Source organism: Lactuca sativa, chromosome 6, assembly GCF_002870075.4.
Source record: "Lactuca sativa cultivar Salinas chromosome 6, Lsat_Salinas_v11, whole genome shotgun sequence".
NCBI classification, from domain to species: domain Eukaryota; kingdom Viridiplantae; phylum Streptophyta; class Magnoliopsida; order Asterales; family Asteraceae; genus Lactuca; species Lactuca sativa.
In genome coordinates this window covers 42,238,740-42,252,593 of record NC_056628.2, presented here as the reverse complement: position 1 = coordinate 42,252,593, position 13,854 = coordinate 42,238,740, and the positions used below count along the sequence as shown (strand labels likewise).

The 13,854-nt window shown below is 44.1% G+C and overlaps 1 protein-coding gene across 1 annotated transcript; it reads right to left on the bottom strand.

Moving 5' to 3' along the window:
• Nucleotides 1–361: 361 nt before the first annotated feature.
• LOC111893051 (probable E3 ubiquitin-protein ligase LUL2) lies at nucleotides 362–2,279 on the bottom strand. Its single transcript, XM_023889121.3, has 2 exons — nucleotides 873–2,279; nucleotides 362–779 (listed from the first exon to the last, which is right to left on the bottom strand). Exons 1-2 carry the CDS (start codon nucleotides 1,863–1,865, stop codon nucleotides 663–665), a joined length of 1,110 nt encoding a protein of 369 aa, XP_023744889.1. The 5' UTR covers nucleotides 1,866–2,279; the 3' UTR covers nucleotides 362–662.
• Between the last annotated feature and the right edge of the window lie 11,575 nt (nucleotides 2,280–13,854).

The window sequence follows — 13,854 nt, the reverse complement described above, 5'->3', positions numbered from 1 at the left end:
ATTCATTATTGGTACCTAAACAATTAGTAGACTAATGGTAGGACCGAATATCGAACCGGATGTACAAGTTTGGTACTTGTTTGGTTTCGGGAGCGTGAAATTTGGTAATAGGATCACTTAGAACAAAATTAAGAACATAAAATAAAAACACTAAATAAAAAAAATACTAATATAAACCATTTGTAAACCATTCCAAAACTACTCATAAACCAATGGACTAAGCAGGGACTCTAGAAACTATTCATCACAGTAATCGTATCATCACAATGCAATCCAATCAAAATCTTTTATACAAATTCTTTCAATGTATTCATTAATCATTGGTTGGAGAACATTCCATCAAAATAAAATCCCCACAAAATGAAGAAAGAATTGAAATGTATACACATATAGAATGTATGTGTATGTAAGTAGATACATATACACAATGTAATCCAATTACCCCATACACCCATAAATCAAGATCTCGACAAAAGCAGTCATAAAACCATAAGAACCGGAAACAAGATTAATCACCAAACTTAACCATATAAAAGTTGCAGATGGATTTTATACAATCAACACACTTACATTACATTTTGAAAACTCCCCTCTTTGCTTCCTTTTTCTTCTCTTTCTTGTGTCTTATGGTATCAAATATCAATCATCAATGGTGTGCAACCTCAATCTTCAACTCCATTGTTGACCTTAATTTCCAAAAGTCTCTCAACTGGTTGCCTGCATATTGGGCACCGATTTGTTTGGAACCTCAAAACTTTCGCACACCCATTGCACATACACTGAAACACAACCAAAATGTGTATATAAATTATAAAAGATTTTACTTAATAAGTTGTTTTTAGATATAAAAATTCGATGTTGATAAACAATACCATATGTCGACATGGAAGAACTGTGGTGTCACGAGGTTCTGATAAACAGATAACACATTCTTTACAAGGATCATTCCCATCGTATTCACCACCATCGGCGGAATTCCCAATTCCATAGATCTCTTGTAACTCGTATCTGATTCCATTCACCCACAAGATCTGTTTCAATACTTTTACTTTGTATTCACCTTTATCGTTCTCAAATACGGCATCGGTTATTTGGGAATTAGTAACACCAGAATCCGGATTCCTGTTTTCCGATGAAGAAGAAGAAGTCAGTGTCTTTGTCGCTTCTGCTTTCACTGCTAGAGGGTATACAGTCGTTTCGTTTCCTTTAGATAGCTCGGATTCCTCATACGTTGATAGGTCTATTCCTGTTCCTGTTTTTTGCCTAAATTTCTGACCTAAACCTTGTTGGAAGCTTACTGTTAATGGCGGAAGGGAGTCTTCTTTTGTTGTCGTCAAGTTACAGTCTTCGCCCTCTTTCGCGAAGAAATACAGGGTGATGTTGCATGGAACAGTGGCGTCGAAGGTGAAGGAGACAAGGAATTTGCCAGGGTTTTCTTCATCGGCTTCGATTTTCAAAGTTTCTTTCTTGAGGTTGACATCGTTTCTTATGGTGACAGCTTTTTGATGATCGACATAAGGTGTAGGAAGGTGCATCACAGGTGTACAGGGGTATCTCCCACCGACCCATGCCGTGGCGGCGGGGTCCATGGGCATACGTTGGTGTTGGTGGTGTGGTGGTGGCAACGGCGACGCTGGAAGTGGTGGTGGTGGGTAGTATGCTCCGGTTGGATACTGGTAATAGGGTGGAGGTGGGTTAGGGTATTGGGAAGTGTAAGGTGTGGCAGCGGCGTATACGTATCGATTAGCGATTTCCGGTTGGGGTGGTTGCTGGTGGTGGTGGGGATGATGATTCCCCCGCCTGCTGCTGCTTCCGCCGCCGTGCCTCCTCCGGCCGTTGGAACTGTTACTTCCAACGTTACCCATGGTGGAAATTAAATTGATAATCTTCCAATCACGACAAAATTGAGAACCAATGATCAAATTGTGAGCAAATTCGTGTGATTAAAATCTAAGATAACCCAATTTCTTAAAATGGGGATGAAATTGAAAATTGTGGAAATAAACTCTGTTTGGACTGTTGTTCAAATAATCAAGAAACACCTAATAATAGCAAGATTAAGGGTTCGATATAAAGAAAAGGGAAAAATGATCAAATGGGTAAAGAATTATATGAGAAAGTATAAAAATTTAGGCACCGATTTTGTAGAAAACGAAAGGAAGATGGTGTGTGTTTAAGGTGTTTGTATGTGAGAGAGCGTCTGTGTGTGGGGAACGAATAATATGATGATTGGTGGTTGCGTAAAGAAGACAACTCCACTCCGGAATAACAACTACACAATGATTTGATTAAAATTAGGTTTTCATCATTTTCTTGATATTTAAATCATTTTTTTTATGAATCTTTATCATTTTTTATTTGTAAATTCAGTGACTTTGGGCATTCCATTAAACTTCTTTACATAAAATAAGATTCACCATTTCTTTTAGGAAACGTTTTAAAAGCGTGAATACAGGGTATTGGTTCCAATTAGGACACGAAGTAGAACAAGGGCCATAACCCTTGGCAAGGGACATGAGACATAAATATGATACTTAGGAGACATGAAGCCGAAAGAAGAGTGTCATAAAACACCAAAATAGAATGTCCAACATTATTTGATACTCAAAACAAAAGCAAAATCAAAATTATAACATATTTAGAATCCAAAACCAATATAAAAGATGATTGAATAACAAGAGTCAAGAAAGTTAAATAGCTCCAATTTCTAGTTTTAAAAATCGGGTGCAACTAATTGACATCCAATCAACAGGGACGGACGCAGGAATATATAGTAGGTGTTGCTGGGATGAATAGGTGTTGCCGATACATGAAAAATAGTTAAAAAAAATCGAAAAATTGAAAATTTTTTACACTGCGGCCAGAAAAGTTAGGGGTTATCGGTGCCACACTGGGAACCCCTTAAAACCGTCCCTGCCAATCAATTAAACCAAACTAAGATCAGATGTTAAGTTGTCATTCAAAAGATTTTAAATGAGAGTAAATAATTCTTTTGAACTTTGTAGAGTTTAATATATAGTATTAATTAAATTGTAGAGTTATCAAGGAGTCAATGTGGCATACTGTGTTGAAAATCAAACTAATAGACACGCAAGGAAACCGACAAATAATATTGGGAATTATATGTCGATTAGTTACGAATAACAAATCTAATTATTATTATTATATTTACCAAGTTTCGTCTAAAACCAGATTAATCATTCTCGCTTAGATCTGATTATAAGAAATGTAGAAGAAGACTGTCATGTTGTTGGACGAAATTAAACACAAGATAGAAAAATAAAACTGGTATGTTGATGGCTAATCTTGAACTTCAAATAACTTCACGGATCAGACTCCTGTCCTTCAAGGTTTTTACTTCGCTTCTACTGACTGTAAGCAACAGAGTAAAACCCCAGGATTTTATACAAATCTATCGACTTTCCAACAACACTGGAAATCAATAAACACAAAGCGACTACTGGAAGAAAAACGCAGAGAGTGGGAGAGAGCTCTGATTTTCGTGAGAGTATTAAATGGCTCGTAGGAGCAATATTTATTTATAGGTATCGAAACCCTAAAAGGCATGAAACGGGCCCCCATAGGTCGTTTCCTGATCCTTCTAGAATGTCCCGTTACCTTATCCACGAAGTCAACTCTAGTCAACCGTTTATCGGACCAGTCAAACCGACTTGACCCGAACTCGCCAAAAAATGAAAGCTCCTCAGCTCCCAGCGACCGATGCATCGTGCTAAGTGCACCTAAATCGCGCACTCGCAACGTCGGCTAATGCTAGGCTAGGCGCGCATGGAATTGGCCAATTCCTTGATCCACTAAAGCCTTTGATAGACTATCAAGGGATTAAGCATATAAATCCACTAAAAGTTTCTTCCCCACCAATGTAGGATAGAGAAAACTTGCCAACTTGCAATTTATCCTCTATAATTTCCAACATAGTGTTGATCATTTTGTATGAAATCCTTCAAAATGAAATTGATCCAAGTTCGAATCCTAGAAACTTGAACCTTTGAAATGATGTCTTTCAAAAAAAATTTAATAAAGTTATATGAAAAGTAGAATGTTGGTTTTCACAATCCATTAAAGTTTATTGAATTGAATACCCACTTTTGACAATTCATTAAATTTCATTAAATTAAATACACAGTCCCTAAATATACTTCAAACAAAAGTTATGTAACATTTTCTTATACCTAACTTTTAGTGTGCCACATTTCTTTATGGAAATACTGTATGCCATGGACATTTATTGATTGCTTATTTGATATTTTAATTTTTAACTTTATTATTATTATTATTATTATTATTATTATTATTATTATTATTATTATTATTCTCTTCGGTCGTCAATTGGTGAGAGGCATATCATAATTGTCGCCTTCAAGTAGATATAATGAGTTCACCAAAATATCAATCGGTGAGGGCTATATCATTGTCAACTTAAAGTAGATATTATTTGTTCATTAGTCAAATCCCTGTCAATTTATGTAAAGATGATGAAGAACAAAATTGGATGGATTGGAGTTTGGAATTTTTCGATTTGTTTTTTTAGCTTGTTTGTTGAATTCTTTTGTCATTTCAAATGTGAATTCAAACTTCATCTATTGATGTCCATTTTGATTTGATTGGATATATCAATAAGACACTCAATTTCATACTAGATGTAACAGATTATTTAATGAAAACATATTACTTGTTCATCAGTCATTTTACCCATTCCTTGATATTCATCACATGATTTACATTTCCAATTTTAAATAGTTTTATTACAAGAAATAATAATTTATGAAATTATAAATAATATTTAAAAAAATATACTACAAAATATATTATGCATAATGAAACAAATTGTCATAATTTAAATTATCAAAAAATATTTATAGACAGTTCATTTGGTCACTTTTTGGGCTAAATACATGTAGCAATAATCTTTTTTTTTCCCTTTCTGTAACAACGGAAATTTTAAAACAAATTTTTCATTTCTTAAAAATGTATTTCCATTCAAAATAAGGCATAAAGATCCAATGTATCATGTCATAATACAAATCATATAAATCCCAAGATCATAAATCCTCCATCAATGTGTACAGATCACGCCGGCGCCTTCCCACGGTCCTCGCTAGTACCTGAAACACATACACAACAACTGTAAGCATAAAAGCTTAGTGAGTTCCCCAAAATACAACCTACGCACATACGCCTTTCCAGGCCCTGACCTTCCGGTCCATGTGTCTCAGGGGACTTCCGTCCCGACTGGGTAAACCTTCTGGTCCTACCCACGCCAACCTTACAGTCCACATTACAACGCCTTCCGGCCCATAACATATTCGCCTTCCGGCCCATAACATAATGCCTTCCGGCCCATATCGAGCATATCATACATGGCACATATAACGATTAACTTATCACACATAACACATATGTCTCATACCATATCCGACCTTCCGGTCACACAGTCAAAACCCTTCCGGGTATAGTATAGTGAGAAGACTCACCTCGTGAATCTCGATAGCTCGCAAATCCTGGAAATCACTCACTCGATCCTCCGAGCTACAATCCCCCTATAACAATCATATATCTCTAATTAACACTTTTACCACTAAGGTTGACTACCCCTATCAAGTCAACGCTAGTCAACTCTGGTCAACGGTCAACGGTCAACTTTGACCGGACTCGGCGAGTGCACTAGGGCGACTCGGCGAGTCTAAACGTTTTCACCAACTCTCTAGGATTCTCTTTTTGACACAACGAGTATTCCCCTGACTCGATGAGTTCCACCTGGTAAGAATCGCGGGGCCACCCCGACTCAACTCGCCGAGTCTCAAGAACAACTCGACGAGTTCCAGTTCGACTCAGTCCACCTGTCAACCCTCTCTAACTCGCCCTGACTCACTGAGTCAACCTATAACTCGGCAGGACCACTCACTGAGTGGTTAAGGATAATCTTCATGCTACTCGCCGAGTCTGTTCGTCGGACTCGGCGAGTCCATGCCATGCATCAACTCAAACTTGCTTCTGAGGTCAGATCCGCTCCAACAATTCATAGATCTGGCCTTCCTAAGCTTATTCATCACGTAAAGTCCTCATCTTAGTGTTCATAACACACCCCATGACTCATAAAATGGTGTTTTGACCTTAAGCATAAAGATCCCAATCCAAAACCCCCATGGATTCATAAAAAGCTTGGGCAAAGGGACACTCTGGACCTCCAAGGGTCCAGATCTATAATCTAAATCGCTTAAGGGACCAAGGAAGCACTAGATCTAGCCACAAAAGGGCTCAATAAGCCCTAAATCAATATAAACATCAACATAACAGAGAATAGCTCGAAGGTAGTACCTCAAATGTGATATTCTGGACCTCAAACCTTCAGGAAGTGGCTCCTCTTGTTTTCCCTTAGCTAATTCTTCCTTTCCCTTGCAAGATGACACCTCCAAGGTCAATAATGGCTTCCTACTTTGCTCCAAACGCTCACACTCGCTAGGGTTTCACTCAGGGGACTGGTGAGCACAAATGACGGCCTTAAGGCCCTTTAAGTAGGTCCCAAACCCGAGAAATTAGGGTTTCATTAAACAGCGCGAACTCGCCGAGTCCAGGCGCGAACCCGCATCCAGAACCGCGATCCTACTCGGCGAGTCTGAGCTCCAACTCGCCGAGTCCCCTCACAAAACATCAAAATCATAAGCATAAAAGATACCTGGAAATCCGGGCTGTTACAACTCTCCCCCACTAGAACTAGACTCCGCCCTCGAAGTCTCGCTCCGAAAATAGCTCCGGATGCTGCTCACGCATCTCACGCTCCGGCTCCCAGGTCATCTCTGATCCCTTCCGATGTTGCCACTGAACCAACACCAGGGGTACCTCCTTGTTCCTCAGAACCTTGATCTTCCGATCTCTGATGGCCACTGGTCTCTCGGCATAATTCAGGCTCGCATCCACCTGAATATCCTCTAATGGAACCACTGCCGACTCATCGGCTATACACTTCCTCAGCTGTGACACATGAAAAGTGTCGTGAATCTGCCCCAACTCTGCTGGCAAATCCAAACGATAGGCTACCCGGCCTACCCTCGCGATCACACGGAATGGACCAATATATCGGGGCCCCAACTTGCCCCTCTTCCTGAATCGAATCACTCCCTTCCAAGGAGAGACCTTCAGGAGAACAAGGTCGCCGACCTGGAACTCAAGCTCGGACCGAAGTCTGTCTGCATAACTCTTCTGTCGGCTCTGAGCGGTCAACAACCTCTGTCTGACCTGCTGAATCTGCTCTGACGTCTGAAGCACGATCTCTGTACTGCCCATCACTCTCTACACAACCTCTCCCCAACAAATGGGGGTCCGACACCTCCTCCCATACAACAGCTCAAAGGGTGGCATACCAATGCTCGAATGATGGTTGTTGTTGTAGGAAAACTCTGCAAAGGGTAAATACGCATCCCAGCTACCCCCGAAATCCAACACACATGCTCGGAGCATGTCCTCAAGCGTCTGAATTGTCCGCTCACTCTGACCGTCTGTCTGGGGATGATATACGGTACTAAAATGCAGTTTAGTACCCAACTCCTCATGAAATTTCTTCCAGAATCTGGAAGTGAAACACACATCACGGTCTGAAACAATCGAGATCGGCACCCCGTGCCGAGATACTACTTCCCTCACATACACCTCCGCCAATTTCTCTGCTGAAGAACTCTCACTGATGGCAAGGAAGTGAGCGCTCTTCGTCAAACTGTCCACAATCACCCAAATTGCATCAACTCCTCTGGCAGTCCTCGGCAATTTGGTGATGAAATCCATAGTGATATGTTCCCACTTCCACTCGGGAACCTCCAATGGCTGCAACTTTCCATGCGGCCTCTGGTGCTCGGCCTTAACCCCACGGCAGGTCAAGCACCTCTCCACAAACAACGCGACGTCCCTCTTCATACAGGGCCACCAATACTCCTTTCTCAAATCCAAATACATCTTCGTAGCCCCGGGATGAATCGAGAATTTCGATCGATGCGCTTCCTCCATCAAAATGGTACGCGTACCGCCCACAAACGGTACCCAAATCCTACCCTGAAAAGTCATAAGCCCTCTACCATCCGTAACGAATCTTGATACCAAACTAACAACCTGTTCCCTCTTCTACATCTCAGGTTGCACGGCCTCGGCCTGTGCCCCACGAATGGCATCCAATACCGGAGCCATCACGGTCAATCTCAAACATACATCCCGCAGTGGAGTGCTCTCCGCCCTGCGGCTCAACGCATTGGCTACCACATTAGCCTTGCCTGGGTGGTACAGGATCTCACAATCATAATCCTTGACCACATCCAACCACCTTCTCTGTCGCATATTTAGGTTGGGCTGATCCATCAAGTACCTCAAACTCTTATGGTCCGTGTAAATCGTACACCGAACCCCATACAAGTAGTGACGCCAAATCTTGAGGGCGAACACTACTGCCCCCAACTCTAGATCATGGGTGGGATATCTCGTCTCATGAGGCTTCAGCTGCCTCGATGCATATGCTATCATATGCCCTCTCTGCATCAGCACCGCTCCCAGCCCCAAAATCGATGCATCACAATCTACCACAAAGTCCTCCATCCCTTCCGGGAGAGCCAATACCGGGGCTTCGCACAACCTTTGGCGAAGTGTCTCGAAGGAGGCCTGCTGCTCGGGACCCTATGAAAAAACAACACCCTTCCGGGTCAATCTGGTGAGTGGCACTGCGATCTTGGAGAAATCCTTGATAAATCTCCGATAATACCTTGCCAACCCTAGGAAACTCCTGATCTCAGAGGGTGACTTCGGCACCTCCCAACTCATCACCGCCTCAACCTTGGCCGAATCGATCAGAATCCCTTCCTATTTAACAAGATGTCCTATGAACTGGACCTCCCGCAACCAGAAATCACACTTGGAGAACTTTGCATAAAGCTTCTCCGATCTCAGAACCCCAAGGACCTCCCTCAAATGCTCCTTATGCTGCTCCCTAGATCTCGAATATATCAGAATGTCATCGATAAATACAATCACCGACCGATCCAACATCGGCCTACATACTCGGTTCATGAGATCCATGAACACAGCCGGGGCATTGGTGAGCCCAAAAGGCATCACCACAAACTCATAATGCCCATAACGCGTCCTGAACGTTGTCTTCTGGACGTCCTTATCCCGCACTCTCACCTGATGATATCCAGACCTCAAATCGATCTTGGAGAACCAAGATGCTCCCTGCAACTGATCGAACAAATCGTCGATCCTCGGTAATGGGTAACGGTTCTTGACCGTCAGCTTGTTCAACTCCCGGTAATCAATGTGCATCCGGTGTGAACCATCCTTCTTCTTGACGAACAGGATAGGCGCTCCCCACGGCGAGCTGCTCGGCCGAATAAACCCCTTCCCCAGCAGCTCCTGAAGCTGCGAGGATAACTCTTGCATCTCTGGAGGTGCAAGACGATAAGGCACCTTAGCGATAGGCGCGGCCCCCGGAACCAAGTCGATACTGAACTCCACTTGCCTCACAGGAGGCACACCCAGCAACTCCTCGGGAAAAACATCTGGAAACTCACGCACCACCGGAACCTCCTCAACCGATCTCGGCCTCTCGGTAGCCACCCGCGTATCCATCACATATGCCACAAAACCCTTACAGCCCTGCTGTAGACACTGCCTCGCCCTAGCGGCCGAACAAAAAGCTGATCCTGATCGTGTACCCTCGCCGTACACCGAAAGAACTCCCCCACTAGGGTCTCGTATGGTCACCAGCTGACGCTCGCAGTCGATAACTGCGCCGAATCTGCTCAACCAGTCCATGCCCACAATGACACAGACATCACCCATCGCAATAGGAACCAGATCAATCGGAAACTCAACACCGAAAATCTCTAACACGCATCCCCGGAGAACCTCCGTGGCACAAATCACTCTCTCTTCAGCTATGGAAACTCTCAGAGGCCGACTCAACGCCTCACGACTAACACTGATATGTCGACTAAAGGCCAGAGATACGAAAGACCGACTCGCACCCGAGTCAAATAATACTAAAGCAGGTACAGAATTCACAAGAAAAGTACCTACGCATAATCATGAAATAAGCATAACATCCCATAAAAGAATAATAATTACATGAAAGAATACATACCAGCCACAACATCAGGCGCCGCGCGGACCTCCTCCGCAGTCAACTGGAAAGCTCTCCCACGAGCCCTCGAGGCCTCGACCTTCACTGGTCGAGTCTCAGCAACCCTAGCAGCAGGTGCAGATCCCTGGTGAAGCTGAGGGCACTCGGCCTTCCGATGGCCGGTCTGGTTGCAATGAAAGCAAACCATAAACCCCTTGGGGCAATCCCTAGCAATGTGCCCCTCCTTGCCACACTTGTAGCAAGCACCTGATCGACATGTCCCCTCGTGACCCTTGCCGCACTTTCCGCAAGTGCGGCCCTTCTGGCCACCCATCCTCGAATCGACGGACTTAGTCCGCTTGGCAGCCGGCTGAGACTGAGCCGGCCGCCGATCCACCCGTTGAGACTCGGCCTCCTCCCTGGCCTGGGTCTCCAACTCGATCTTGCGCTTCCCGGCATTCGCCTGAAGCTCAGCAAAAGTCTGATATGACGAGTTCGATACGAACTCCCGGATATCCCTCCTCAATACCCCCAAATACCGGCTCATCCGAGCCTGCTCCGTGGACACCTGCTCTGGGCAGAACATCGCCCTCTCATGAAACTTCCGCGTGATCACCGTGACAGAATCATTACCCTGCTTGAGGGTCAAGAACTCCTGAACCAACCGTTCCTTCTCCACCGGGGGAACGTACTCGTCTCTGAACATAGTAGTAAACCTCTCCCATGTCACAGCTGAAACCTCTGCCAGAGTGAAGTTCACCGTCACGAACTTCCACCAATCCTTTGCTCCCAGGCGGAGCTGGTTCAAGGCGAACCGTACCCTCAGATGCTCCGGACATGAACAAGTGTAGAAGCATCCCTCGCTATCAGCAATCCATCTCATCGCAACGATCGGATCCTACTTCCCATCAAACTCAGGTGGCTTCGTGTTGCTGAACTCCCGGAACAGCAACGAGTCACCTCCCTGTGGTATGGCAGCGGCCACAGCTGCTGTAGCTGCAGCGGCTGCAGCCTCAGTCAACGCGGCGTACCGCTCATCAAAGGTCTCCATCAGAGTGGTCTTAATAGACCCAAACATCTCCGTAATCTCAGCCCAGATCGCTGCAGCCACCTCCTCATGAATCATCTGACGAATCTCCTCGTCACTCACACTGCTCGTACTAGGTCTGTGGCGTGGTCCAACCATGATGCCTCTGAAATACAACATAGAAATATCAGAGACTCTATCGAGCATAATCGCACTCGATAACGCAACCCTACTCAGTCTCCGATACCCAGGGATTCTTATTTGGGTCGCCCACTGACCCGGTGTCTTCGATAGTACGGGCCCAATACTACCGACTACACCGCATCAGCATTCATCCCAAGTCCTCCTCCCCAAACCCCGAATCCTGAGTACTCTACTCTTGCCATGCACTAACTACCCGCTCGCTCTCAAAGCATCTCATAGCAACAGATTTCCCTAGACTAAGGCATCACAAATCAGGTCACTCTAGTCCTATTATGAATACCTAGTCTTCTAGCATGCATATCATATCAAATCATATCATATCATATCATATCATATCATATCATATCATATCTCATAACACAACATTGTAAGGGTATTTTGGGGATTTTTACTGTTCGGGCGCTGGCTGATCGTACACACTGCTTCATTCTTGTTTACCACAAAATCCTTTATAAAAATTTTATTCCTTTGTTTTTAAAAGTTTTCCTCAAATCCTCGGTTTGAGTTCAGTTACGCCCGAAGGTGTACCCGAATCCCTCAAACCAAGGCTCTGATACCAACTTGTAACAACGGAAAATTTAAAACAAATTTTTCGTTTCTTAAAAATGTATTTCCATCCAAAATAAGGCATAAAGATCCAATGTATCATGTCATAATACAAATCATATAAATCCCAAGATCATAAATCCTCCATCAGTGTGTACAGATCACGTCGGCGCCTTCCCACGGTCCTCGCTAGTACCCGAAACACATACACAACAACTGTAAACATAAAAGCTTAGTGAGTTCCCGAAAATACAACCTACGAACATACACCTTTCCAGGCCCTGACCTTCCGGTCCATGTGTCTCAGGGGACTTCCGTCCCGACTGGGTAAACCTTCCGGTCCTACCCACGCCAACCTTACGGTCCACATTACAACGCCTTCCGTCCCATAACATATTCGCCTTCCGGCCCATAACATAATGCCTTCCGGCCCATATCGAGCATATCATACATGGCACATATAACGATTAACTTATCACACATAACACATATGTCTCATACCATATCCGACCTTCCGGTCACACAGTCAAAACCCTTCCGGGTATAGTATAGTGAGAAGACTCACCTCGTGAATCTCGATAGCTCGCAAATCCTGGAAATCACTCACTCGATCTTCCGAGCTACAATCCCCCTATAACAGTCATATGTCTCTAATTAACAGTTTTACCACTAAGGTTGACTACCCCTATCAAGTCAACGCTAGTCAACTCTGGTCAACGGTCAACGGTCAACTTTGACCGGACTCGGCGAGTACACTAGGGCGACTCGGCGAGTCTAAACGTTTTCACCAACTCTCTAGGATTCTCTTTTTGACACGGCGAGTATTCCCCTGACTCGACGAGTTCCACCTGGTAAGAATCGCGGGGCCACCCCGACTCAACTCGCCGAGTCTCAAGAACAACTCGGCGAGTTCCAGTTCGACTCAGTCCACCTGTCAACCCTCTCTAACTCGCCCTGACTCACTGAGTCAACCTATAACTCGGCAGGACCACTCACTGAGTGGTTAAGGATAATCTTCATGCTACTCGCCGAGTCTGTTCGTCGGACTCGGCGAGTCCATGCCATGCATCAACTCAAACTTGCTTCTGAGGTCAGATCCGCTCCAACAATTCATAGATCTGGCCTTCCTAAGCTTATTCATCACGTAAAGTCCTCATCTTGGTGTTCATAACACACCCCATGACTCATAAAATGGTGTTTTGACCTTAAGCATAAAGATCCCAATCCAAAACCCCCATGGATTCATAAAAAGCTTGGGCAAAGGGACACTCTGGACCTCCAAGGGTCCAGATCTATAATCTAAATCGCTTAAGGGACCAAGGAAGCACTAGATCTAGCCACAAAAGGGCTCAATAAGCCCTAAATCAATATAAACATCAACATAACAGAGAATAGCTCGAAGGTAGTACCTCAAATGTGATGTTCTGGACCTCAAACCTTCAGGAAGTGGCTCCTCTTGTTTTCCCTTAGCTAATTCTTCCTTTCCCTTGCAAGATGACACCTCCAAGGTCAATAATGGCTTCCTACTTTGCTCCAAATGCTCACACTCGCTAGGGTTTCACTCAGGGGACTGGTGAGCACAAATGACGGACTTAAGGCCCTTTAAGTAGGTCCCAAACCCGAGAAATTAGGGTTTCATTAAACAGCGCGGACTCGTCGAGTCCATACCTTGGACTCGCCGAGTCCAGGCGCGAACCCGCATCCAGAACCGCGATCCTACTCGGCGAGTCTGAGCTCCAACTCGCCGAGTCCCCACACAAAACATCAAAATCATAAGCATAAAAGATATCTGGAAATCCGGGTTGTTACACTTTCTGGTTTACCTTTTTATAGCATTGAATTTTACATTTTTATTAGTATATAACAACACTTTTAAATTATTTACTTATCATACTATTGTATTTAAAATCAGTCCATTAAGGGTGAGCAAAAACCGCATCACAACTAAAATTGACCGCAA